Source organism: Eubalaena glacialis, chromosome 1 (genome assembly GCF_028564815.1).
Source record: "Eubalaena glacialis isolate mEubGla1 chromosome 1, mEubGla1.1.hap2.+ XY, whole genome shotgun sequence".
NCBI classification, from domain to species: Eukaryota; Metazoa; Chordata; class Mammalia; order Artiodactyla; family Balaenidae; genus Eubalaena; species Eubalaena glacialis.
The window spans coordinates 28019512-28047014 of NC_083716.1; the positions used below are offsets into that span (position 1 = coordinate 28019512).

Consider the following 27503-nt stretch of genomic DNA (forward strand, 5'->3'; position numbering starts at 1 on the left):
TGTTGCATCAATGAGAGTGTGTAGGGGTGTAGAGGTGTGCTGGTGCCCTAACAACTTCTCTGATGGAGCCAGGCAGTCCTTAGCCCTCTAGCCTTCCTCTCCCAGAGGCCACCACCCCATGCCAAATGCCTGAAGGGAACCAAGAAGCCCAGAGCCTGAGTTGGTTTGTAGGTGTGTGATCAGCAAACCCGCATCCCCTGCCCCCGCCCCCGGCCAGAAAAGAAGGAAATGAAGCCAGCACTCCATCTGCTGAGGGAATAGAAGGTGGAGGCATCTACCCACATCCCTCCTACTTTAGTACTCAGGGTGCTGATGGAGGACTGATTTTTCTAATCTCAGAGCTCCCTCTGCTGGGGGCTGAGGCTCCCTACAGAAGGGGAGGGAAGAGACTAAGACCTGAACTTTGTAGGGAGAGAAGGGAAGGCCACAGGCAGGAAGCTCTTCCTGGGCACTCAGGACATGGAATTGAGTGAAGATCAAGAAGTAGACAGGTTTTCGGTTTATTGAGTAACAATGGCACCATAGCTTTTATTACTGGTGGCGGTTGGTTGGGGGAGCAGGAAAGTGCTCTTAGAGGATCGCACTGGGGCCTTCACCCCACTTCAGCCAGAGGTCACAGGAGCTGGAGTCATGGTCCAGCTCTGCACTCCATGAATTCACCTGCACATATTCCATCCCCAAGTCCACCTCCCCTTTGGACCAGCCGTTGACTCCTGGGCCCTTCCTCCTCTTGGAGGTGGGGGGGCGGGGGAGCAGGGCCAAGCCTCAAGAAAGAGAAGGAACTAAGATCAGGATCCTGCTGAACGTCCAACAAGATCAGTGGAACACAAAATTCCCTGTCTTGAGATCGTACGCTCAGGGCCTAGTTTCCCTTGAGGTGTCCTAGTTACAGCCACTCAGACACCTGTGGAGTTTAAGCACCGTTCCCAAGCTGTGTCCCTCCGTAAGAGGGTGCAGTGGGGGCTCTTAAACAGGAATGCTTGCTCTGCCTTCGTGGCTTTTTGGTTAGGGGAGGGGGTTGGGATTGTAACTTTGGACTTAAGGTTATGATGTCAGCGGCCCAAGAACTCCTAGGATTGTGCCTAAAGATGCCCGTACTACAGTGTGGGGGAGATGGGGAGATGGCAAGAGCAGTACAGGACACTGACAGTCCTTTGTTCTAGCAGAGAAGAGGAGAGGAAATGACCCGTTCCAGGATGTGGGGAATGCGATAAGCCCCCTGCCTCCCTTATCCCGACATGTCGTCCTCTGCCATCCCAGTTCCTGAGTCAGCTTCGGGAGCCAGGAAGCAGAAATCTGAAGGATTCAGCCCAGTTTAGCCTGCTAGTGTCCCTCAGTCTCTGTCCTGAGATCCTGGGTCTCCTCCTGTGTCCAGAAGGGGCAAGGTTCCATCAGAAATGACTTGGCTGGTGGAACTGTTTAGGCGAGAAAGTCCTGTAGCCTGGCCGGCTGGCAGGTGACAGGAAGCCAAGAAGGGAAGCCAGACATGAGGATATCCCAGGACAGCCTGTACACACACGTATCACATATGTACATATGTAGACACACTAGCGCAGAAGAAAGGGATCATGTGACCCTGCTCTTTGAAATCAGAGGAGAGAAAAAGGCTATGGGGGCACCTCTCCCAGCCTAACGGATTGCTGGTCTCAACGGCTGCTCCCACACCAGGCCCCCGCCCAGTACCAGGCAGATGGAAAAGTGGCAGGGACGGCAAGGCTCCACTAAAGCAGCAGCCCAAGGAGGTGAGAGAGGAGGCCAGGGGCTGATGCCCCCTCAAAGCCCCTTGTTGTAGTAAACCACTTCGATACTGGGGTTTTGCTCATGGATCTGAGCTCTCAGCTCCGGCTCCAGCCTCCTCACGTGTATGGAGCTGCAACAGAACAGCGCAGGCAGGCTGAATGTCCCCTGAGCCCACCGCCCTCAGCTGGGTGCCCCCCAATCACCACCCCTCTTCCTCCCAGGCTGCTGAATCTTCTCCTTCGACTTCCAGAGGCCCAGATCACGGTCATTCCCCCACCCCCAGAATAAGTTGAATGCCTGCTAGGCCTCCTCCTGGAACACACTGAAGGAAACTAAATCAGCTGCTCCCAGAGATGTGGAGACCTGTCTGAAGCCCCCAGCCAAGCCTGGGGGCAACACTTACCTTCTCTGGGGGAACAGGGCACAGCACAGGGGGGTGGCAAATACCAGGCTGAGGGAGAAGAGTGTTGGAAAGGTTTGTGAAGCTCTGATCTAAGAGTGTTCCCTCCCGGCACCCCACCCCATCTCTGGAGACAGCCCCTAGGGGTGGAGATTGATTAAAGCCAACGATGACATTAGGTTCTGGCTGAGGAAAGAGCCTCCAGAGCAGTGACCCAGAGCTCCACAGCCAGTGACAGAATCAGGAATTAAATGTGCATGAAACTCTGGGCTGGTACCAAAAGGTATATTTCCATGGTTTCCATGGTAGATGTAGAACCCGTTCGACTAGATTCTTGACCTTCAAGAACAGAGATCACTCCTAACACACACAGTATGCCCTACAGGTGTCCAAGACCCCTACCAGCTGAATGTATGAATGAATGATGTATTTAAACATCTTAAAAGCAATAAGACCCACCCACATCCACCACAGAAAGGACACTCCCACACATTCTAGCTAACCCCCTGCACACTTACCAGAAGCCCACCAGTCCCACCTGCAGGGGCGCCCCCAGCCAGGGGCGGCGCTGTGGGGAGAGAGAGAGAATGTAATGGTGTGTGTCCCCTGCCCCCCTCACCCCTACACATTCACCCACCACGGCTCTATCCCATCAGCGCTGCCTTTGAGCCTCTGATATGTGGCCCTTTTCTTCCCCCTAGTCCCATAACAGGGACTGACCACCCTCCACTCCAGCCAGGCCCATTTGCTGACACCCTCCCTAGCGTCCCACCACCCATCTTCACCTCTCAGAATCGCTTCCCACACTTCCTTCAGGAGCTGCTTTCTTCAGGAAGCCTCCTCTAACCCTCCACTCCCTCCTTCCCATCCCACTGAGTGAATCTGTCCCTTTCCAAGCACATCTCCTGCTCTGCACACCCTTCTTGATTTGCTCCAGCCTTAGAGGCCACCAATCTATTGCTCCATGTGCATGGTTGGCACTCAATAAATATTTGCGAATAAATGATTCAATAAATGAGCCAGAGCTTGTATCCCTGTGCCTTGCTTCTCCATCCTGTTCGTGTGTGGGTGAGCCTGTGTGGTGTCTCAATGTTTTTTGTAGCTGACAGCACGAGCAAGATATCAAGCGTGGCTGTGATAGTCCATCCCTATGTGTGTCAGAGGTCTCTGGAGTGACACCAGCTTCCTTCAGGACAGAAACCCTTTCTTTCCTTCCCTTCCCTTCTCCTCCTGCACCCTCAGTGTTCCTTCATTCCAGCTCAATTTATTCTTGCTGAATGAATTAATGAAGGTGGAAGGGGTAGCACAGGGGTGGGGCAAACAGGTAGCAAGTCTTAGACTCAAGTCAGGTTGGAGAGGAAGTTGGGGACCGGTCACTTCTGCCCCCAGTCACCACTACTTCTAGGACGGGAGAGGTGAGAGTGACCTACCTTTAGGAAGTCTTTCTTCTCCAGGGTGTCCATGATCACGGGGGGAATGGCTGAGGGGAGAGCAGGGCAAGGAGGGAGGGAGTTAGTAGAGTGAAAGTCAGGACCCTAAGGAAGGGGCGATCCCCCTTTGCAGCTCCTCCCACTCCCCCCAGAGTCCTCAAACCCCCCGGATAATGGCACCCCCTTCTCTTAGAGCCGCCCATGCCCCACCGAGCCACTCCTGCCTCACCCATGGCAGGAATCGCCATGCAGATTCTTGATACCACCACCTGGAAGATTCCTTGCTTGGCTGCGGCCACCGAGTGGCCAAGCCTTTGACCCTGTTCATCGGTCACCGGGATGCCCACCTGCAGCTCTCTGAGAAGGGAAGGGGGTGGGGGTCAGATCACAAATCTGACCTGCCATGCTCTCACGGGCAGCTAGTCCCCTCAGACAGCCTAGATTCAAAGGCTGGTTCTCCCACCCCAGGATCCCAGCACCAGACTGAGACTAGGCCCAGCAGCTCGTGTGGCTGGCTGGTGTGCCGACATGCACCCTGGGCGTGCACACGCCAGGAGCTGGGGCCACTCACCTCTGCCTCATCAGGGGGATGTTGATGCAGTTGGCAGCTGCCACAGCTGCAAAGGGCACAAATCTGCCAACCAGCGGGGGCAGATGCTGGGGGAGGAAAGATGTCATTTAGTGCAGGGGTCCCCAACCCCAGGGCCGTAGACCGGTACCTGTTAGGAACTGGGCCGCACAGCAGAAGGTGAGTGGCAGGCGGGCGAGCGAGCGAAGCTTTATCTGCCGCTCCCCATTGCTCACATTACCGCCTGACCCATCACCTCACCCCCGTCCGTGGAAAAACTATCACGAAACCGGTCCCAGGTGCCAAAAAGGTTGGGGATCGCTGATTTAGTGACCCTAAGGGCCATGGGGTGGTAAGGAACTCTGAGGAGAGATATGGGGAGCCTATAGGTTGGGGTGGAGGAGTGGTAGGGAAGAAGGAGGCAGATAAAGCGTGAACTGGGGGTGGCAGTGGAATGGGGGGGATTTACCTTGGTGAGGGATTTGAGTCCCAGGGCCGTGGCCACAGCCCCGGTGGTAGCACTCACGTAAGCCATTCCCAGCTGCCTGTGGGCAGAAGAGCCAGGACACAAGGTGGGAGGTAAACAGTCCAGCATGTGGCGCTTTGCTTCAGGGACATGAGGCGTGGGAGGGTGGCCTCATTGCAGAGAAACGTCTCCCCTGCTCCAGTGCAGACTTGTCTGGAAGCCCCAATCCCTACCCTTGAAGAGAACTGGGTCCCCCAAAGCATATACAAGAAGACCTCAGGCCCTCAGTCAGGCCAGGAAAGTGAGTGGGGGGCAGGCTGAGAGGAGGGCGCTGAGCCACTGGCTGCATAGGCCCAGGGGAACAAGAGAGAGCAATGGAGGGCCGGGAGAAGAGTCCCTGGGAACAAACTCTCACCCCACAGTGATGGGAGCGTCGCCACTGCGGTTGGAGTAGTTAACGATGGCATTGAAGGACTGATTCACCCACTGCCAGAACACCACGGTTGGGGTCTTCCTGAGGGAACAAAGACACTTACTTCCACAGTGTCCCACATCCTTGGACACTGATAATGAATCCCCAAAGGTTAACCCCAAACCCTCAGGAGGGGCAATGTTGATGCCCCTAGAACGTGCTCTGGTGACCCCTGCATGACCCTCCTTACACAAACACACCCATTGTCTCTGGGGTGGGAGGACCCCGGGGGCTGAGTTCTGAGGAGTGGAAGGGATTCTAACACAAGCTCTCACCCACCTACTATTTTCTGCCCAAACTGACCCAGAGAGGAAGTGCCTAGTCATCAAGTTACACTGTAGCTTGGACAGAGCACCCAGGGAGGAGACACACAGGATAGGACCTGCCTGTAGAAGGTGAGCATGCAGCCGGTGATGGTCATGTTCATGGGCACCTGGGCTGACATGCGGCCAATCAGGACCACCTTCTCCCCTGTGTCCGGATGGAAGGCAGAGTCGTACACATACTTGGCCCTCCAGAGCTGGTCCTCAGTGAGCCCTGGCGTCACCACGCCGGCCCTGCAGAGGTTGGCAAGGAGGAAACAGGCAATTCTAGGGGGCAGATCTGCCCTCCCAAGCTCTGCCCACCCAGCTCAGGGGAAGTCTGGGCAGAGGACCAGGCACTTTGGCTCCCAATCTCAAAACAAAGGAACGACTTGTCTCTGGGGAAGAATCAAGCCTTGCCAGAAAGAGGGCTCCTATTTCTATTTCCCTTCTAACCACACAAAGAGGGGTGCCCTTCTGTTTCTGCCCAAATGCTAGGTCAGTGCTGGGTAATGGTGGTTTCCAATGGGTCAAAAATGGCTGGGGTGTTGCATGAGTTTTTCCTCCTGGAGACAAGGAGGCTGCCCTCCTACTTCCTTGGGACTCAGCTGAGCCCCTCTGCCCTTGCAGAGGGTGGCCCAGCAGTGGGACAGGTCCTTGTAGAGGGTTTGTGAAACACAGAGCAGCCCCCTACCCACAAATATCGACACCACCTCCTCAACCCAAACACCCTGAAATCCTTTAAGTTAAAGTTCTGTGCCCTAGTTGTCTGTGATTCCAACAGACAGGGCAAGGGAGTGAGAGGGTGGAGGAGTGGAAGAGGGTCACGCTCAAGTTAGGGGAGACAGGTGCAAAAGGTACTGTATTAACAGCAGGGAATGAGCCCCTGGGTTAAATGGGGTTGGGGGTCACCTGTAGTTCTGCACGATGTTCCGGGAAGCTTCTAGCTGTGCCCCAGACAACAGCAGATTTCGGGGGTCGGTCACAGTGAAGAAGTGCCGGGCTCTGCCCAGGAAAGTGCTCTGGTCCCAGCGAGGTTCCTGGATATTGATATCTAAGGGCAACTCACCCATTTTCTGCAGGGCAGGCACCAAAGTCAGAGGACTCCAAGGAGGGGTCCAAGGACTCCACATGGGGGAGACGTTGGTGGTGCTGCCCTGGTCCCTGCCAATCCTTCTAGAGCTCAAGATGACTCTAGATAGGTAAGCAAGGATGTGGGGAGGAGCTGTTTCCTAGGCAATGTTCCAGCCCCCCTGGGCCACTAGAGAACATGGCCAGGAAAACAGATGTCCTTGCACTCTGGCCTGGTACAGATTTTCATGAGTGAGGATTTACATGTGTGTGGTTGACGCATGAGCAGCAACTAATCCCATGCAGCTACTCTTGTGCTCTGTATGCACAAAAATGCAGATTATATGCATTACACATCCACGTTCATGTCAGCTTTAGGCCCCAGTTGCCTTGAGACCTACATACAAACCCCCAAGGCTGTTTGGGAAGATGGCATAAGCCATCTCACACCCCAGGCCCTGACTGGAGGAGAGCAAGGGTTCATTGGCAACTCCAGGGCTTACCTATTCCAGATCTCAAACAGGGGACTCTGATGCCAGCCAGCCAGGTGTGCTCGTGGGCATGCACAGTCCCCTCTCCAGACCCATCTTCCTCAGCTCACACTGAATGGCCCAAGGCTCTCCTTGTTCCCTAGCTGGGCAGGGCTGGCACGAACACACATCCACCTCTCCCTGAGCTACCTGCCTCTAAAGGAGCAGGATTCAGTGAGTGACCCCTCCACTCAGCACAGAGAGGAAAGCCTGAAGCATTCATCTGGCCATGTTGGGCAAAATTCTACAGAATGACTAATCCTCTCCAACCACACTTCCTCCCTCACAGGCAGACACACCCTCCCCTCTCACACACTCACATTCACATACCCACACACAAAGACACCAGCATACACGCCCTACACAGACCTGCAAACAGGGTGGACACACCCTGCATACAAAGACCGTTACTTACACACACACACAGCTCATATCCATCAGTTGCATACACTTGAATGTGTGACCATACAGAGTCTCACCCCGACATTCCCTCCCCAGCCAACCTCCCCTCGTGCCCTAGAGCCAAAGATGCTGAATCTCGCAGGACAGAGGCAACTTTCCTCTCTGACTCCCAGCCCTCAAGCCCCTACTCCCCTGACCCCCGAACCCCGCCCGGCACAATGAGCACTCACGCTTTCCTAGGCTCCTGGGCTCCCGTCCTCTGCAGCTCTCAGCCCCGCCTTCCTCTCCGCGCGTCGCCCCCGCCCTCACACCCATCACGGGTAACGTCACGCGTGACGCTCGCCACCCTGAGGGGCGGGGACTCCCTTGGCGCATCCGCCCGGCGAGGCCAGGGATTGGCAGAGCCTGGGGGCGATGGGTGTCATTTAAAGGCGACGCCCCCAGCCCGGGCCACTGAGACCCGGCCCTACGCTGTCTCCCAGAGCCAATCCGGGCTCAGGGATCAGTTCTGGCCACGTCCCCAGCCGGAGAGAGGAGGGGAGGAGCTGCCCCATTTGCTTGCAGTCCCTTGGCTGGCCTCGGGAGGCACCCGGCCTCTGCAACAGGGGGTCTAGGTGCCCGGGGCGAAGGCGGGCGTCGTGGAGGGGCATCCTCTGACGGTACGCCCGGAGGGACTCGGGTTACCCCCGGCTTGTTTACTTGATGGCTGCCTTGGCAGTGGCCTCTGCCTACTTGGACCCCTAGTCTCCTACCCCGGTTCCCTCAAGGTCCTCTCGCAGCACCTTGGCATTCTCACCCCTTCACAGTCCGGTTCTGCTCGTGCCTGTGCCTCTTCGGTGTCCCCAGCCCTTTCCTCCTCCCCAGTCCCCTCTATACTCCCCTCTATAGCCTGTAGCTCCACTGGGTCCCCAGTTTCCTTATGCCCCAATCCCTACCCCTGCATCACAGACCCTGGCCGCAGTCCCTGCCCCGGATGTGAAGGGGCAGAAAGCTCACGGTACCTCTGTCTGCATCAAGAAAGTGGATCAGAAAGATTCTTCCTCCTTCTAGTGTCCTGGAACCAGCTTCCCTGCCTTGCGTCCTTTCCAGAACTGGGTGGCCAGAGAGACACTTTCTGACATAGAAGGAGGATGCATATGAAGGCAGCGCTCAAACACACACACACACACACACACACACACACACTCCCAACTCACCCAGTCACCATACAGAGCATGCGTGCTGCACACCCAGGTGCCAGCCCGCGCTCCTGCCCACCGCAGGCTCACGCCCCGCTCTGCCCAGGTGGCATTCCCTAGCTGAGGCCTCAGGGGTGACCGCGGATGGGTGGCAATTTCATGAGCCCTGGTAGCTGGTTTGGCCTGGAGAAGACGTGGTTCTGGGCTCCCCTGCGCTGAACCGGTAGCGGGAGCCGGGCGAGCTGAGACCCAAGGCCTAAGTTCGCGGTGTGGGGTGGGGCACCAGAACTCGAACTGGAGCGGGTAGAACCCAAAGGCCCCAGCCCAGATTACAAACGGCCGTCCGGGGCACCCAAGGGAGATGGCTGGAGGGAGTGATTGGCGGCCCTCCCAGCCAATGGGAGCCAGGGACTGCGCTGGGCAGCCCTATTCCTTCAGCCTCGGCGGGGCTTGGGCGGGGATCCCCCTGCTGCTGCTGCTGCTGTCGCCCGCGCCCGCGGGCGGGCGAGGCTGGCGGCTGCAGCACGCGCGAGCAGGTGAAGGGGGCCGGGAGGACCGAGCCGGGGGTAGGGTGCTGCGTTCTGGGTCCCGGAGCTGCTCTGAGGGATTTGGCCCAGGTTTTGCGCGGGATGTTGGGGGGCTCTCGCCAGCAGGTCCTTCCCCCAAGGCTGGGAGAGGTTCACGCTGCTCTTTGGACGGGAGGGAAGCGGGGACAGAGGGGACCGCAGCCTGGGGCCTGGGGATCTCTGGGGCCCTTGGCTGCAGTTGTCCCAGGTTCTGAAGCCCCTCGAGGCCCGAGCCCCTGGGGCTGGCCCCCTACCCACATACACAGGAGAGGTGGTTCAGAGAACTGTCCTGGCCCAAATTTCTCTCACACTGCTTGCAGCCCTAGGGCCGGCAATAATCCCATCTCCACTCTCTCAACCTCTACTGAGGACTGGGGACCTACCGGAGTAGATGACTCAGCTGAGAGCAGGAACTAGGGGTGAAAGAGAGGTTCTCACCCACCTTGTTGTATAAATGGCTCCAGAAGTCCACAATGGTGGCTGAACTGGGCAGTTCTCTGGCCAGGGGGTGGGAGAGGTGAGAGGCCTAAGGCATGGGAGGCAGGATGCTCCAAGCAGGGGTTGGGGTGGAAGTTCTGGGGGGCAGCGGGAGCAGCATTCACACCCCTTCCCCAATCCCTGCTCTCCCTGTGCAGGCCTGGAGCACACACTCCTGAGAGGCAGCAGAGCTCGGGGACTCCAGGTCCCTGAGATCCCAGTCCGCACAGAAGGCTCATGGAGCCTGGGGCACGTGGGGCCCTCCTCTCAAGGGCTAGCAGGTTCCCTCTGGACCTGTAGGGCACCACCCCAGTCTAGCCACCATGGCGCATGGCTTCCCAGTGGGCTTCGACCCAGTGGGCCTCAGAGACCTAAGCTCTGGCTCTCTGAGCTCCCTGTCCTCCCGAGGCCACCTGGGCAGCGAGTCAGGCTCTGCAACCCGATACCTGCTGAGAAAGCAACGGCGGCTGCTGAATGGGCCCCTCTGCGGAATCCGAGCCTCATCGCCCATGGGCCGTGTCATCCTCATCAACTCCCCCATCGAAGGTGGGAGCAGGGCCCAGCCACCGGGCCCGGGAACTGCGGGCGGGGGGATAGGGGACAGCAGGCACTAGGTAGGAGAAGGCAGAGCCAGTGTGGGTGGGGGAACTCAAGAAATGGGAATCGTAGGGATGCAGGGAGAGAGGGCCTCTGGTATCCCATAGACTCTTCCTCATCTACCCTTTTCTCACCTTTAAGCCAATCCTTTAGTGTTCCAGGATTGTGGAGAGGTCAGAGGTGGGAGGTCTGGCATGGAGGTAGAGAAGGGGGGTGTGGCATGCCAGCCCCCAAGGAAGAAAGGCAGAGTAATAAATTGGCCCCTCACTCCTATGGACTCTTCCTTTCTCCAGACGCATTCATGTATGACTTTGGGGGGTGGGCAGGATGGAGAAGGACGTTCTTCATCAACCAGTTCATTGTGTGCCCAGCTCTGTGCTGGGCTGTGAGGAGTCAATGTCCAGCTGGACAGACAGAATTAAAGGCTTCAGGTGCAGAGGACGGAGACAGAGGTAAAGTGGAAGATGTTCCAAAGAGTGGGGAGAAAAGGAGAGTTGAGGATAGGGAGGGAGCCCCAGGTCTGGGCCCTGAGGGAGGGGGACAGCTAATCTTATGTAGTTGCTTAACGTTTCATTGCACACCTATTGTATACCAACTCTCGTTAGGTCCTGTGGGAACCTGCAGAGAAATAAGGCTCAATCTTCACCTTCCAGAAATTTCCAGTGTAGCAGGGCTTAGAGACAGAGCAATGACAGCAGCTGGTGGTGGGGCGGAGATAGCACAGACAAGGTTGTAATGGAAAGCATGGAATATGATGGGTGGGCACTTAGGAGACAGCCTGGCTGCAGTGACAGATGTGAGGCGACAAAGAGCTGGTGACCAAGGCAGGACCTTGAATACCAGCAGGGGAGTAGGGCCCCCTGGGCCTGGGCTTTCCGTGGGTGGGACCAGATAAGTATCTCCAGCCCTGATCTTCTCTCTCAGCCAGCAGGGCTCCCCTGGCTGGATGCCAGCCTGGACTTTTCAGCCTGCTCCTTCCCGCTGACTCAGCTGGGCCCCTCTGTTGCCTACGCAGGGCACCAGGGCAGGGGAAGAGCATGTTGCTCAGGGAGCAGGCTTTCCTGCACCAGGGGCCCATCACGCTCACCCCCGTCGTCCGCCAAGCTCGGCCTCCACTTCCGGTGAGCAGCAGGGCAGCGAGTCATTCTGGACATGGAGCAGAAGTCGCCAGATAAGCTAGGAAACACAGAGGGGGAGAGAGGAGGTACTGTAGCACGGCCCTTGCAAGTCCCATTGTATTGGAAGAACTACGTCATACCTCCCCCTCACATGCCCACGTACTCCATGCCCAACTGTGATGCCAGGCCTATGCACTGTCCCTCTAAAGATCCTCTTCCAGAAGTTCCATGGTGCTCTCTCCCTCTGCCTCACCCCAGTGCCCTAGTGCAGCCAGGAGAGCAGCATCCCCTAGCAATGGAAGGACTGGGGCATTGCTCCAGCCAGCTGGCTTGTCTGGGTTGGGAGCCTGTGAGCTCAGAATCATCCCCTCTTCCTGAGCACAAACATCTCCCAACTCACCACAGCCTGGAGCCCCTCCCCTGTGTTATTATCAATATTTAGAACTTTCCAGAGGCCTAAAGTTAACTGATAAGGGAGACACAGTGGGAAGGGGAACACTGCCACCCATATCACCCAGGAGTTCCCACCAACTCCTCAAACTCAGTGGGCCCCAGAGAAATGGTATTATCTTTAATCCCAACCAGCCCTTTCTCCTTACTCTCCTAATTCATTCATTTATTCATTATTCCACTTATTATTTCATTGATTAAAAAAAGACTTAGCAAATATCAAGCACAGTGCACCATACTGGGGATACATTGGTGGAAAGAATTACTAAGTCCCTACCGTGATTGAGCTTACAGTCCAGTGAAAAGAGAGCAAGAATAAATAATATACAAATAAGCAAATGATGAGAAAGGATGGTAAGAATCTTGAAGGTACTAATTTGGATGATATGATAGAGCAGTGGTTCTCAAACTTCAGAATACATCAGAATTGCCTGGGGGGCTTGTTAAAAGATAGGTTACTGGGCCCTACACCCAGAGAATCTGATTCAGTGGGCCTGTGGTAAAACCCCCAAGTTCACATTTTTAATAACTTTCCAGGTGCTGCTATGCTGCTGGTCTGCAGAGCTCGCTTTGAGAACCATTCAAACAGAGACTACCTGGGAGGAGGGGGAAGGGACTTTCTTAGGTAGGGTTGTCCAGGAAGACTTCTCTGAGAAAGTGGTGTCTGAGCCAGGAGGAAGTAGAAATAGGAAGTGGCTTTAGGAAGGTCTGGGCAAGAGCATCGCAGGCAGAGGGAACACTGAAAGGACTGGCCGGTGAGAGGAACAGGAAGGCGGTCACTGTGGCCAAAGGTCATGAGGCTGGGGAAGGTGGCCAGAGGTGAGTGTAGAGAGGTGGGCAGAGGAAAGCCCAGGGAGGGCTTTATTGGGCATGGAAGGAATGTGGAGCTCCTTCTAGAAGCAGGGGTAGGTACTGAGGTTTTTAATCAGGGGAAAGGCATGATCTAGTATGAAAGTTGACTCTGGCCACTGTGTAGAGAATGGATTAAAGGAGGCAGGAGTGGAGGAGATAGTGAGGAGGCTGCCAAGTACCTGGAGGGATGCCTGGTGGCCCCAGGCTAGGGCAGTGGAGGTAGAGGATCTTCCCTCCTCAGAGGCCCCAAGCTCGTAGGCTCAAAACCCCAGATTTGACATCCCCCTGGCCCAGGGCCCTAGGGAGGCCCCCCGGGGAGAGACTGAGGAGAAAGAAGGTTGGAGGGCGGGAGAGCAAAAGGCTCCTTGTCTGGGCTGAGAAAGTCCTGGGACCTGTACAGACAGAATCAGCTAGGAAGCCCCAGCATCTCCCACACCTCTGTCCTGCACCGTCCCCACCTACAGGCTGCCCTTGGGGATTACTTCCTGAGCTGCCCTGCTCATGTACTGTAACCTGTTTTCTCTTAGATCGAATAGAAGTGTGTGTGTGTGTGTGTGTGTGTGTGATATTTCTCCTCTCAAACACCTCTGAGTAAGCCTTCCCCAAGAAGAACTCTGACCTTCCCACCTGGGACCCAACTTACCCCTCCAGTCCCCTCACTTTTCTCTAACCAAAAGGCCACCTCTGAGCCTTTGCTCACTCCATCCCCTCATCAGTGCCTTTCCCTTCCCCTCCACCCATCCAAATCCCATCCTCCAAGAAACCTTCCCTGACAGCTCCAGTCCCTAAGGACCCCCTCCTCTGACTTTCCCCATCACTGATGGAGAGGACCACTTCTGTGCTCTGGGCACATACTGAGGCATGGTGGTTTGAGTTTCTTTCCTCATGTAGTCAGTTAGCTCCTAGAGCCCTCACCTCCAGGATCACAGAGTCTATGAGATACAAGGGGCCTCAGGGATCCTTCCACAACATCCCAGACAGGGACTTACTAGGTATCAGCTTGTATGCCTCCAGTGATGGGAAACTCACTACCTTTCTTGGAAAATTCATTCCATTGTCTGCCAACTGAAGGTTTTAGAAAGCTTTCCCTTATTAAATCTTCCTCCATATAACTCCACTGCATGGGCTTGGTTCTGCCTTATGGATTACACAGACAAAAACATCTAATGCCTTTTATAGAAGAGCTCTTCAACTATTTGAATATAGACTTACCATACTCGTCTCTGCTGCAAGCTGGAGAGCCCAGACTCCCTCAACTGTGCCTCGTAGAATGGAATCTTGAACGTCTTTCCCATCCATCTGACTCTCAGAGTGGCAGGATTTTTCAGAATTTGGCCTATCCCAGGCCTGTGGTCATGGGTAGCTTAGTAAGGATTAGATACACACACACACACACACACACGCACACACACACACATAGACCCTGCATTATGAGGAAAGGAGAACAGTGTCTTCTAGCATGGAGTCCTGTCCTGCCTGCTCCCACACCCTCCCTGGCCCATGGTCTCAAAATCACCCAGAGAGGACTCAGAAATTAGCTACCTACCCCCTCATTTAGGGCCCTGGGTGCCGGTGCCCAGCAACCCAGCCTTCGCAGGCCCCAAGCTGGGGAGGCCAGGGGCCCTCTGTGCCCAGAATGGGCAGGGGAGTCATGCCTGTGTCCCTACGCCAACAGCCAACAGCGATGAAAGTGACATCATCCATGCAGTTCGAGTGGAGAAGAGTCCAGCTGGAAGGCTGGGGTTCAGTGTGAGGGGCGGCTCTGAGCACGGCCTGGGCATCTTCGTCAGCAAAGTGGAGAAGGGGAGCAGTGCAGGTGAGTGGGGCCCAGGTCCTGGCTTCGGATGTGACCCCCACTTTGGTGGGGTGCGGAGATGCTGTTGTCAAGAATAAGAGGAGAGGGCCCTCAGCTTTGGAGGGCCTGATCCAATGGGGAGATGGAAGGGGCTAATGAACAGGTAGGTCCCTGTCTGATGACAGATACTCAGACCCTACCTGGGGATCCCAATCTCATCAAAGAGGTTTTACCCCAGGGAGCCTAGTCTGATGGGAGAGGCTCAGCCTCAACCTGGGGGACTTCTCCCAAGCGGCCCATGCCAGCCACCCCTCCCCTGGTGCAGAGCGGGCTGGTCTGTGCGTGGGTGACAAGATCACCGAGGTGAATGGGCTGAGCCTGGAGAGCACCACGATGGGCAGTGCTGTGAAGGTGCTGACGGGCAGCAGCCGCCTGCACATGATGGTGAGGCGCATGGGCCGCGTACCAGGCATCAAGTTCTCCAAGGAGAAGACCACATGGTGAGCAGGCCTGGTCCCACTCCACCCACCCCAGCACCACCACCCAAAGCCATGGAGGGAGAGGCCAACGGCACAGGGCTCAGCCGGGGGCCTGGCTAGTATGGCTTCTGCTCTTCCCATCCCCTGGCACTGGAAACACAGGAATCCGACAGCCTGACCTTGAAATGAGAAAAGGCCATTTCCTTCCCCAAGCCCTCCTCTCAACACTCTGCTGTCTCAGACCCCAGTGGCCCTGCCCCTCCATGCTGCGGCTGTGAGCCTGGGGACAGTACAGGGCCTCTCCCTCGGGGCCCGGGGAGGATTTGAAATGGGGCCTGGCAGTTAGAGCTGCTCAATAAAGAGAGATTTGCGTGGTTCCCCTGACTTGATGAAATCTATGTCCCAGTGAAGATCTCAGGTCTGGGAGTCCCCCAAAGGCAGCCCTGCCTTTCCTATGCAATTGTCTTGACTGCTGGGAGGTGAGGGGGTGGCCGGTGGTGGATGAGGGCCCAGGCTGAGGGCCCCGTGCTGTTGTCCAGGGTGGATGTGGTCAATCGGCGGCTGGTGGTGGAAAAGTGCAGCTCAACGCCCTCTGACAGCGGCTCAGAGGACGGCGCACGGCGCATCGTCCATCTCTACACAACCTCTGACGACTTCTGCCTGGGCTTCAACATCCGCGGGGGCAAGGAGTTTGGCCTGGGCATCTATGTGTCCAAGTGAGGGCTGGGGCAGGGTATGGAACGGGGTTGGGCTGGAACCTGGTGATGGGTCAGCAAGTGAGTCCTGGCCAATGACCTAGGTCAGGGATGGGATCTGGAGAGGGGGTCGGGGGTCACCAGGAGGAGGGTCAAGGGGTTTGACTGGGGTATCCCTGTATCCAAGTGAAGAGTCTGGAATAGGGTGAGGGAGAGCAGCCAGGTGGCCTATCAGAATGCCTCCTTTCTGAACCCAGAGTGGACCATGGTGGACTGGCCGAGGAGAACGGCATCAAGGTGGGGGACCAGGTCCTGGCGGCCAATGGTGTCAGGTTTGACGACATCAGCCACAGCCAAGCCGTGGAGGTGCTGAAGGGCCAAACACACATCATGTTGACCATCAAGGTGGGCAGGACTGTGGGAGACAGGGAGAGGCCAGACTATAGGAAGGACTTCCCAGACCACTCTAGCACTTAATGTTGCCCATCGCTGTGCAACTTATGACTTTCCACAGCCTCGTGAGAGGTAGGGCAGGCATTGTCCTCATACCTATTTCACAGAAGAAGAAACTGAGGCTCAGAGAGGTGACGTAACTCAGGAATCACAGTCAGTTACTCAGCTGATCAGTAGGAGGGCTGCTTTCTGTCCAGCTCCCCACCAGATGCGTAGGCCAGTGCCCCTTTGGATGAGTGGTGGAGGTCTAGGGGCCTCCACCCAGAAAGGAGTCCTGCCCAGAAAGGGGGTGGTAGCTGTGGCTTTGGGCAGGACCTGGGTAGTGGTCATCCTCAGGGCACAGGGCAGGGAGGTCTGGGCTGGAGCCAGAGATTGGATTTCAGGGGATGTGCCTGGATTCATTATTCATGTGGGTCTCACACTTGCCTAAGGATCAAGTCCTTCTCACCCTGGCTCCCGGAGGAGGTGACGTCTCACTCTCCCCTAGCGCCCAACCCTGGCCCCTGCCCCCGTCCTCTCCCTTGCGAGACTTCTTCCCTCTCACCATTCAGTGCCTCCCCTGCCATCCCGCCCCCCCACCGCCTCTATTTCCCACCTCTCCCACATCCCGTTTCTCCCTTTCCTTCCTCTCAGATTATCCCAAACACTCCTCCTCTCTCCCACTCTGCCCCCATTCATTCATTCAGTATTTTTGAGTACCTACTACACGGCAGCCACTATGCCAGGTACTGGGTCACAGCAGTGAACAAGATAGACAAGGTCTCTGCTACTGGAGGGAAACAAACTAGGTGCATGCGGACTGTGACAGCTGCTGTAGGGAAATTAACGGAGAGGTGGGATGGGGTAATTTGGGAAAGCTCTTTTAGCCAGGGGGGTCCGAACCTTTCAGCTCTGAGGAGGTGACACCTGAAGAGCTGGCCATAAGACGAGCTGAAGGAAGAGAATCCAGGCAGAAGGGACAGCAAGTGCAAAGGCCCTAAAGTATAGAGGAACTTGGCACGTTCAGAAACAAAGTGGCTGGTGTGGCTAGAACATGATGAGCTTGGAGGAGAGTAATCAGGTTGAAAAGTTGACTCCTGTCCCATCACTCCTCCATTCTTACCCTCCCTTCTCACCCACTCCCCTGTGCCCTCCTGTGCCCACCATGCCCTCCCCAGGAGACCGGCCGGTACCCTGCCTACAAGGAGATGGTTTCTGAATACTGTTGGCTGGACCGATGTAAGTAGCCAGGCCTCCCAGGTTGGAAGGAAGGGGCTGAGGCCCTAAATTGGGGCTGAAATCTCTGAAGACTAAGTGGGCAGGGGCACCAAAATCTCCTCAGGACTTTCACACGCCCAGAGCCGTTTCTGGGCTCTCCTCCGAGAAGCTGCGGTTCCTTTACAGGCTCTCCTGGGGTCTGGAGTTGCAGGGGGTGGTTGAAGAAGAAGTGACTTGCTTAAGATCTCTCAACCAGTCAGTGGCAGGGTGTCTGAGCAGCTGGTTCCCTAGACCCCATGCTTACAACCTTGCTGCCGCGCAACGTTACCCCCTGCCGCCAAGCCCACGGGTGGTCTGCAGCCCTGGCAGGGCCCCAAAGCCACCCGGCCAGATCGCTGAGACGCCCCTGCCCTCCCCACTGCCCGCAGTGAGCAACGGGGTGCTGCAGCAGCTGTCCCCCGTCTCGGAGAGCAGCTCCAGCGCCTCCTCGTTCGCCTCCAGTGCCCCCTGCAGTTCGGCCGATGGCTGGAGCTCCCTGCCCTCGGACCGCACGGATGTCTGCCTGGGGCCTGAGGAGCCGGGCAGCTGGGGCCCAGGCCGGGGGCGGGCAGACACGGCCATGCAGACGGAGCCAGACGCGGGGGGCCACGTGGAGACCTGGTGTAGCGTGCGGCCCACAGTCATCCTCAGGGACACGGCCATCCGCTCCGACGGCCCCCCGCCTGCCCACCGCCTTGACTCTGCGCTCTCTGAGTCCCCCAAAACTGCTCTGCTCCTGGCCCTCAGCCGACCCCGGCCCCCCATCACCCGCTCCCAGAGCCACCTGACCTTGTGGGGTATGTGGGGGATGGGTGGCTGCTGCTCTCTCCAAAGCCCCTGCTCCAAAACCTGTCCCGTACCCTGTCCTGGGCCCCAAACCTTCCTTTGCGCCAGGCTTTGCCCCAGCGCCAGTTGCAGAATACACTCAGACCCTGCTCTGGGCTCCATTTCAAACTAGTCCTGGGCCCCAAACCTACCCTCAGCCCCAGCCCCAGCTTGTCAGCCCTGGGCCCCAAACCAGCCCTAACCCAGCCCCTCCATCCTGGAGTTCCCAGCCCTGTCTACAGACAGACAGACAGACACACGCACACACTCCTCACATAGCTGTAGCTGTGGGTGGGGGAGGGGTAGAAAGCTGGAAGAGGAACCCCAGCCCCGTGCTCATCCCCACTTCCCCACATGGCTGCAGATCCCGTCTGCCCCCTACTCTCCTTTTTCTCTGCCCCTCCCCACACCCCTGCCCCTCGTCCTTCCCTTCTGCCCACCCCTCCAGCCCCCCGGGTGCTCCCTCGTGTCTGCAGAGGAGAAGAAACAGCGGAGGAAGGAGAAGTCGGGGTCCCCTGGGGAGAAGGGGGCCCTGCAGCGCTCCAAGACCCTGATGAACCTCTTCTTCAAGGGAGGGCGGCAGGGGCGGCTGGCAGGGGACGGGCGCAGAGAGGCATGGACGCTGGACAGTGGGAGCATGGCCAAGCCCCGCCCCCACCCGGACCTGGAGAAAGGTAAGTACTGGGCAGGTCAGCCAGGCAGGACAGAGGAAAAGTCCACTCCGGCATCCAGCAGGTCTGAGCTTAAATCCCACACTGCTTCGTCCTAGCTGTGAGCCACCACTTCACCTTGCGAGCATCATGAGTAAAATGAGAGTAATAATACCTATTTCTTTGGGAATAATGAGGAATAAGTGAATTAGTGTATGTTAATCACTTAGCACATGGTTTGACACACAGAAGGTGCTCAGAAAATATAATGGTCCTTGTTATACTGCCTCATCTTCCCATTTTACAGAAGGGAAAACTGATGAGAGTCACAGCATAGACGAGAAAGCCTTGGGTCAGATCCCCGTGATCTTGGCGCTGAGGGGAGGCAGGGCACTCCTTTCCTAGAGCATTTGGCTTCACCTCCCCTGGCCAGAGCTCCACAGGCTTTACCCAGTTCTAGAACCATCTTGAGCAAGGCCATTTGTAGATCAAGGGCCAGGCAGGAAGGCCTAGACAGGCTTCACTCATGTCAGGGGCTTCCTAAGGACCCTTACAGAGGGTTTCTCATCTCTCTGGTGAGATTCAGAGACTGGACCAAAAATGGATGAGTTGAGACTATCGGGGTTGCCTGTAACAGAAACTCAACTCAAGCTAGCTTTAAAAAGCGCTTCTTGGCTCAGCTACTGGTGTAAGCTGGGTCTAAACGTTTAAACAATCTCCTCAGACATCTGCCCCCTTCATCTTTTGGTTCCTCTTTCCCCTGGGTTGGCTTCATTATCTTGCTGGCTTTGCCACTTGGAGGTAAGAAGGCCACTGTCGCTTAGCAACCCAAGGGGAAGAGCTTCTCCTTAAATAGTTCCAGCTGAAGTCCCAGGCTCTCATTGGCCCAGCTGGGATCACGTGCCCAACACCTCACTTGTCACCTGGGAGAGAGAGAGGGTGCTTTCGTTGGCCAGCCTGGGTCATGTGTCCACCCTGGAGTACAGGGACTGAGAATGGGGGGTGGGGTGGGATGGGGTGGTCCCCAAGTAAAATCAGGGTGCTGTTTCCAGAAGGGAGAGAGGATGTTGGGTAGGCAAAAACAACCAGGGGATGAGGGGCTGGGCCCTGCCCCTCCCTGGGGTCTCAAGGTGACAGTCTCATGGGAGAGACAATCCCTTCAAATCAGGGCAGGCCAGCCCCCTCCCTAAACCCATCTCTTTTTCCAACGCCCCCAGGGCCCTGCTCTCTCCTGGTTCTCCTCCTACTTCTCTGGCCACTCCTCTCTCTCCTTCAAAGGCTCCTCTTTTTCTCTCTGTCCCTTGAAGGTAGGTGATTTGCCCTTGGGGTTCTTCCCTCCATTCATTTGCTTCCAAATGAACCTCCATGAGCAGGGTGCAGACTGGACCCTCTCTTGATCCAAAGCCTTCACTGACTCCCCATTGCCTGTGAATGAATCCCTGGCCTGAGCATGGCCTTCAAGACCCTCCTCAATAGCCTGGCCTCTTGCTTCCCGGTCCTACCACCTTCCAGCCTTGAACGCTCCATTCCAGCCAGTGATCCAGCCAGTCCTGAGCCCCCAAACCCCATTTTCAGATTGGGGACCAGGGCTGCAACTGAGCCTCTTTCTTCTTCATAGCAGGGGGAGTGGGGTCCGTGCAGAAGTTTGTCACCTGGAGGCTGAGACGTGGTAATGCATGCATCCCTCTACCAAGCCTGGTTTACAGTAGAGCTGCAGATGGGGTGCATATTGGGGGTAGTAGCTTAGGGGCTTTGGGCTAAACTCAGTTGGGGTCAAGTACGGGGGATCAGACAGATGGGAAGGTGCACATTGGGGGGCAGCTAAAAGAATTGGACTATACTTTCTAAGAAAGATAGGGTTGCAGACAGATACTGGGGTGCATTTTTGAGGAATGGGAGCTTGAGTTGGGTCTCCCCAAAGACAGATTTTTGGAGAGATGAGGGAGGTAACCTTGCTAGAACTCTAATGGGGACAGATGAGTATGACAGTGCATGTTCAGGGGGCCCAGGGGGCACTGGGCTAGGACTCCACTAAGGAACAGCCTGGGATAGGGGTCTGTGTTGGGGGCTGAAGGGCCTGGATTGGAGCTCCAATGATGAGCAGATTGTGTGGGAGACCATGGTGGGGAGCATCTGGGCTAGGCTGGGATTCCATCGGGGGTACATGGGCCCCTTAGCCAGTCTGTTCTGGGGTCTGACCCCACTGAGGGGAGCCCCCCTGCTTCCTCTTCTGATGGCTCCTGGCTCCTTCATCATACCCTTTTGCTCCTGCCCTGCAGACCGGGAGAGGGGCCAGGCTCTGCTCTCTGCCAGGTCCAGGAGCCCCTCCAGCCAGCTGCCCAACGTGGATGAGCGGGTGCAGGCCTGGGAGAGCCGAAGGCCCCTGATTCAGGACCTGGCCCGGCGGCTGCTGACTGACGACGAGGTGCTGGCTGTCACCCGCCACTGTTCCCGGGTGAGCCTCCAGCCCGTCCCCAGCCCTAGTACATGGTCACTCAGTCTCCCAGCCCTTCATTCATTCAGGCCACTATCTATTGACCAGTATCTGGGCTTGACGCTGTGAGGCCAGTGGTAAGTAAAAGCATAAGTTACCCCTGTAACTCGTGAGTGCACACAGCCACACAGACACATGGACACACAGACACACAGACACACACACACATGCTGAGCTCACAGCCAGGAAGGGAAGATAGACAGTAACTAAAACCTAAGCACCCATAGTGACAAATCATGTGAAGTACTGTGAAGAAAAAGAACATGAGAAAATAACCTAAGAGGCACAAACTAGATGGCGTGGTCTGGGAGGACCTCCCTGAGGAGGTGATATTTAAGCTGAGGAGAGAAGGAGCCAGACCAGACAGGTGATGAATTTGGGACCTGAGTCCCTGCAGTCACCTGCTCTGTTCTCTTCTAAACCCAGGCTTCCCCACCCCTCATGCCTCCTTCCACTCCTGGGTCAGCCAACAGGCCTGGCCTCATGCCAAGCCGCCTCCCCTGTTACCCAAGTCAGTAATCTTTTGTCCTCCCAACATACCCCAAGCCTCCCCCAACACCTGCACTGTTGTTCTCTGTTTCGTTCAACTTCAGACAGAAGCAGAGGGCCCCACGGTGGGGTAGAGGGTAGATCTGAGGGAGTCTTTGTAGCCTGGGTGTTGGGGAGGCTGCAGGAGGCACAGGCCACGCCCTCCAGGAGGATTGGAAGGCCCTCTCCTATCCCTCTGTCTCAAGAACCTGCAGGTTTCCTGTGATGGGTTCCTTGTGCTGGATCTGCATCAGTGCACGTGTGATCCTGTATACCAGGGCAAGCGGGAGTTTCAGGAAATTGTTTGTGGTTCCCCCGACTCCCTCACCTTGGTCAGGGTGGGGCTGTGTTATGTCTGTGTGACATGTGCATTTGTTAATCTCTGGGGTGCCTGAGTTTGTGTTGACTTAACTGTACTGTTGTATCTGTGTGTATGTCACCTGGAGACTGAGGCACACTAATTCATGCATCCTTTTGCCAATGCTTGGTTTACAGCAGAGCTACATATGGGGGTGCATCTGGGGGGCAGCTAAAGGCCTCTGGGCTAAACTCAGTTGAGGGTCACGCTCAGCTCTGAGCGCCAAGTAGGGCTGTGTGTACCAAGCCTCTGTGAGCCTGCAACTCAAGGCTCTGGCCACTAGGTGGAGCTCTGTGTCAGTTTCTTTGGTCGGCTCCTGTTCCCCCACCACTCTGCTCCTCCCACCCTGCTCAGGCCAGGAGGGCCTCTCTCTGTGCCCCGGAGCACCTAGGGAGCAATGCCTACCACCCAAGCCTGACACAAGCCCCACCCACACCAAGAGACCAGACCCTCGGGTTGGAGTCCTGGCTGGAATGATTAGTAAAGCTCCCCTAGTGACTTGGATGTGTGGTCCCGAACCCCAAGCCTCCCTTCTCTTTCCCCCTCTGAGCCATCTCCCCACAGCCGCCAGACCAGGTATTATAAACCACCTCTCGGATCACTTTACACTCCCCAAGCCCCCTTGCAGCCTCATATCTTTGGCAGAATAGAGTACAAGTTCCTTATCCTCACATTCAAGGCCCTCCCTGATTCGATTCACCAATTCACTAACCTCTGCTTTCCCATGGTCACCACATCACATCCTCTTCCCTTGGTATAACATGTAACACTGGTTTATACAGCCTATGAATTGCACAACTCTAGGGGCACTACTCACACTGTAGTCACAAACTGTACAGCCTATATGGAGGCCCTCCATGTACCCCATGTTCAAGTTCAACCTCTATCTACCCATTATTCCACACTATTCCTGCCAGCTATCATGCTGTTTCCCTGCATTTATCCTTAAGAGTCAGTGTAAAGGCCATCTCCTCCATGCAGCCTCCTTTGATCTTCCCACCCTCCTCTGAGACTCCCTCTGCCCCATCACCAGTGGTCTGTAGTTTACTGGAGCATGTGGCTCTCTGCCGTTGTGTCCCCACTGCCCAGTATAGGACCTGGCACTTAGTGGATGCTGAACACAGGTTTGTGGACTTGAAGTGTGTGCACATATGTGACTGGTTCTGTGCAATTACGTGGATCTCTCTCCAGACGAAAGGGGGTATATTGTCCATATTTGTAAGTGTGGGTCCCTGTAATTTTGTGTGTGGTTTAGGGCCACACACACAGTTGAATTTCCAGATATTTATGAATGTCTCACTCTGGCCACCAGGGTGTGCTGTTTCCCTGTATCTGTGCACGCCCGGGATGCTCTGTGTGTGTCCCGGAATCAGTATGTGTGTCCCTCATGGCACTAGGGGGCAGTGTGCTGTCCAAGTTGGGTGGCTCCCAGTATACAGTTTGCCAGTTTGTCTGCGTCGGTGGGGTGTGGCTGGTGGCATCTGGGCAGTGCCAGGCAGAAAGGCCTCCACCACCCTGGGTACTGACTGGAGAGACTTTCTATAGGGCCACCCTTCCCCAGAGTCCCCATTCCAGCCTTGAACAAAGCCTAATTTGTGGGTCTGTGCAGACACAAGCTGGGACAGCCAGGCGCACAGCCTAGACTTTGGCTCAAATTCCTTCCTTCAGCCCGGGAGGTGGGGTGGGGAGGAGAGTCCACGCCCTGCATATCCTTTTCCGGTACCACAGCAGGCAGGAGCCAGAGCTCTCAGGTTCCAGTCCCTCTTCACACTTCCTCATCTGTGTGGCCTGGGGCAAAGTCCTTCTCTCTGAGCCTCAGTTCCCTCATCTGTGAAACGGGAATAATTGACGTCTTTCTCAGAGTGGTTGCTAAATGAGAGACCATGTGTAAGAGGCCTAGAAAAAGGCCCAAAGCTGTTATTGTTATTGCTGTTACAGCTCCGTCATTATTATTGCAGGCTTCCACCCAGTCACCAAGATAAGACAGCCCGGGGGTGGGGAGAACCTCTCCTAAACATGGGGTCCCTCCATGCCCAGGCATGCCCCCTCACCGGGCTCTGGAAGTCCCCGCTGCTATCTGACCTGTGGTGCCTCTCTCTGCAGTACGTGCATGAGGGCAGCGTGGAGGACCTGGTGAGGCCCCTGCTGGCCATTCTGGACAGGCCTGCGAAGATGCTGCTGCTGAGGGACATCAGGTGGGGAGGGCTTGGGGGCAGGAAGGGGATCCCCGATACCTCCCCTAACCTCTCCAGGGCTGAAGTCCCTCCAGGCGCCTCCAGAACTGAGCCCTGACCACCCCTCATCTCTTGCCCTCCCCCAGGGGTGTGGTGGCCCCCACAGACCTGGGTCGCTTCGACAGCATGGTGATGCCTGTGGAGCTGGAGGCTTTTGAGGCCCTCAAGAGCCAGGCAGGTCAGCAGCCAGGGGGCAGGGCTGTGGATCCCGAGCCACAGGTGGGGCTGGGGGCGGGGCCTCCCAGTGGAGAGGGGCAGAGATTGCCTGGGCCCTTTCAGCTGGGTCCATCAGGGAGCCTTATTCCTGACCTGCTCTCCTCTCCAATCAGTTTGGCCTCCTGCCTTGCGACCAGCCCGGCAGGACACACCGCCCAAGCGTCACCTCATCACTCCTGTGCCTGGTCAGTCAGAGTCCCAGAGCCCAGGGAGGGGGCACACCCCAGGGGGACTGGGGGAGGGAGAATGAACCTTCCATCCTTGTCCCCGTGTGGGCTGTCGCGGCTTCAGAGGTACGTGTGTTTCCCTGAAGGAAATCCCTCGTCTGCCAGAACCATTTTCATCATGTCCACTCACCATCTGTACTATTATTTACCTAATAATTTAAGAAAAAATTTTAAATTAATTAATTAATTTTATTTTTGGCTGTGTTGGGTCTTCGTTGCTGCACGCGGGCTTTCTTTAGTTGTTGCAGCGAGCGGGGGCTGCTCTTCACTGCGGTGCGCGAGCTTCTCATTGTTGTGGCTTCTCTTGTTGTGGAGCACGGGCTCTAGGCGCGTGGGCTTCAGTAGTTGGTGGCTCGCGGGCTTCAGTAGTTGGTGGCTCGCGGGCTCGGTAGTTGTGGCTCACGGGCTCTAGAGCGCAGGCTCAGTAGTTGTGGCGCACGGGCTCTAGAGCGCAGGCTCAGTAGTTGTGGCGCACGGGCTTAGTTGCTCCAAGGCATGTGGGATCTTCCCGGACCAGGGCTTGAACCCGTGTCCCCTGAACTGGCAGGAGGATTCTTAACCACTGTGCCACCAGGGAAGCCCCTTAATAATTGGTTTTAAACCCACTCATTTTTTAAAATCATCTCATTCTATGCAATAACCTCTGAGAAATTACCAGCTTGGTGTGGGAGTCATATTTTTACTTTCTATTGTAATAGTTAAATAAAACTGTAACTATTACAATAGAAAGTTTTAAAATACTATTGCAATAGAACCCGGGCACGCTGCCACAGGGCCTGAGCAAACCCAGGCCTGGGTCTCCCTACACCAACAAAGGCAAGGACTGGGGTCTGGCAAGGTGGTCTGGGCTGTTGAGGAGAAGGCAGCCTGACCTTGGCCCTCTTCCCCAGACAGTCGTGGAGGCTTCTACCTACTTCCTGTGAACGGCTTCTCAGAGGAGGAAGATGATGGGGAGCTGAGGGGGCGTCTGGGGGGCCTCCAGGTCTCCCTGGGTGCCTCTGCCTCCCGCCACCCTCATAAAGGGATACCCCCTCTCCAGGATGTGCCAGTAGATGCCTTCATCTCACGCAGAAGCGCCTGCACACCCCCTCCCCAGCCACCCCCCGTGGCTCCCCGGCCCCCGAGGCCTAACTGGCTGCTGACAGAACCCTTGACCCTAGAGGACCCTCGGCAGAGCTGGAGCCAGGGCCCAGGCCAGAGCCGCAGCCGCAGCCGGGGCAGAGGCAAGTCCCCCGGACGCAGGCGTTCCCCATCCCCGGCACCTATCGCCACTCCCAGCACAGCCAGTGGGCGCTACCACAAGCCTCGGAAGGCCAGGCCTCCTCTGCCACGACCTATGGATGGGCAGGTGGCCAAGGCAGGGGGCAGTCAAGGGCCCTCTGAGAATGGAACTGGTGGGACAGCCGAGGAGGCAGCCACGAAGGTCCCCAGTGGGGAGCTGAGGACCGTCACGCTATCCAAGATGAAGCAGTCCTTGGGTGAGTCCTGGCGGGACTGCACCTGCTGGGGGGCGGGGGCTCTTGGGTGTGGGTGAGGTTGGTGGGCTTGGTTTTGGGGTATAACTAGGGGACCTGGGACTAGGGAAAGAATCGGGGTATTAGGATATAGTTGGGAGGGTCCATATTTGGGAGGTTTGGGGTCTAGAGTGAGTTGAGGATTGAGTAGTAATAGAATCTGGGGGTTTGGGAGAAGTTGGGGGCTCTCTATTTGGGGATGGGTCCTGGGTTCTCCTGGGAGCTCTGGGCTTTAGGGGTGTGGCTGCACGGTAACCCAGTGTTTCTCCCTCTCACTAGGCATCAGCATTTCTGGGGGCATTGAGTCCAAGGTGCAGCCCATGGTGAAGATAGAAAAGATCTTCCCTGGGGGCGCCGCCTTCCTCAGTGGGGCCCTTCAGGTGGGTGAAGGGCACCCAGGCCCACTCCCTAGGCCCAGAGCTGAACTCTGGCAGGGGGCGGGGCTGGTACATGCTCATCTTCCAGCCAGACATATTTAGACCAGGTCATGGGAGGAGGCTTGGGAGCAGCGGGGTTAGGCCTGAAGGATGAGCAGACCTAGGGAAAAATCTGTCCCCTCATGCCAGCCTGCGCCTGAGGGTGGCCCATCCTGTTACACCGCTAGCCCCAAGGGACAAAAGGCAATTGTCTGCACCCCACCCTGCCCCCAACCGGCTCTGGACACAAAAGTCCCATTGTCCATCGCCTCCGCCCAGAGCCCAGATGGGGAGGAGTGTCCTAGCTGGTGGAGGTGAGAGGTTGGGTGGTGGTGTGGGGTTGACCTGAGGAGGGAGGTCTGTGATTCTCCCACCCCCATCCCAGGCTGGCTTTGAGCTTGTGGCCGTGGATGGAGAGAGCCTGGAGCAGGTGACCCACCAGCGGGCAGTAGACACCATCCGCCGGGCTTATCGAAACAAGGCTCGGGAGCCCATGGAGCTTGTGGTCAGGGTCCCCAGGCCCGACCCACTGCCCTTACCCTCTGACTCATCAGCCCTCACTGAACAGCAGCTTCCTGGTGACCATTCCCCTGCCCGCTGACCCCTTGATGGTACTCCAGCTACCTCCCACTGGCTCCCAGAACCTCCCATTAATGCCCTTCCCACCCATACCCAGACCCCTCCCACTGATGCCAGGCTTCTCCAGCTGACCCCCAGCCCAGTGCCCTCTCCAGTCTTCCAGCCTCCTGATACTAATCCCAGAC

General features: G+C 56.6%; 2 protein-coding genes across 3 annotated transcripts; one reads left to right on the forward strand and one right to left on the reverse strand.

The window, feature by feature from the left end:
- Positions 1–499: 499 nt before the first annotated feature.
- Positions 500–7725, reverse strand: SFXN3 (sideroflexin 3). 2 transcript variants are annotated; one of them, XM_061204860.1, is made up of 12 exons: positions 7612–7725; positions 6953–7135; positions 6291–6454; positions 5459–5633; positions 5020–5114; positions 4608–4683; positions 4142–4227; positions 3800–3927; positions 3571–3620; positions 2659–2708; positions 2144–2191; positions 500–1870 (listed from the first exon to the last, which is right to left on the reverse strand). In XM_061204860.1, exons 3-12 carry the CDS (start codon positions 6449–6451, stop codon positions 1774–1776), a joined length of 966 nt encoding a protein of 321 aa, XP_061060843.1. In that variant the 5' UTR covers positions 6452–6454; positions 6953–7135; positions 7612–7725; the 3' UTR covers positions 500–1773. The 2 variants fall into 2 exon arrangements, with proteins under 2 accessions (XP_061060843.1, XP_061060761.1); XM_061204778.1 differs by lacking the exon at positions 6953–7135.
- Positions 7726–9855: 2130 nt separating this feature from the next.
- On the forward strand, positions 9856–27340 carry PDZD7 (PDZ domain containing 7). Its single transcript, XM_061194225.1, is given in 18 exon segments — positions 9856–10148; positions 14295–14435; positions 14740–14914; positions 15433–15609; positions 15846–15993; positions 17199–17259; positions 17667–18074; positions 18579–18775; positions 19962–20015; positions 20017–20059; positions 20371–20421; positions 21032–21207; positions 24236–24327; positions 24453–24544; positions 24696–24767; positions 25700–26287; positions 26603–26703; positions 27125–27340. Coding segments are annotated over 18 exon segments (3015 nt in total). The 5' UTR covers positions 9856–9925.
- Positions 27341–27503: the final 163 nt, after the last annotated feature.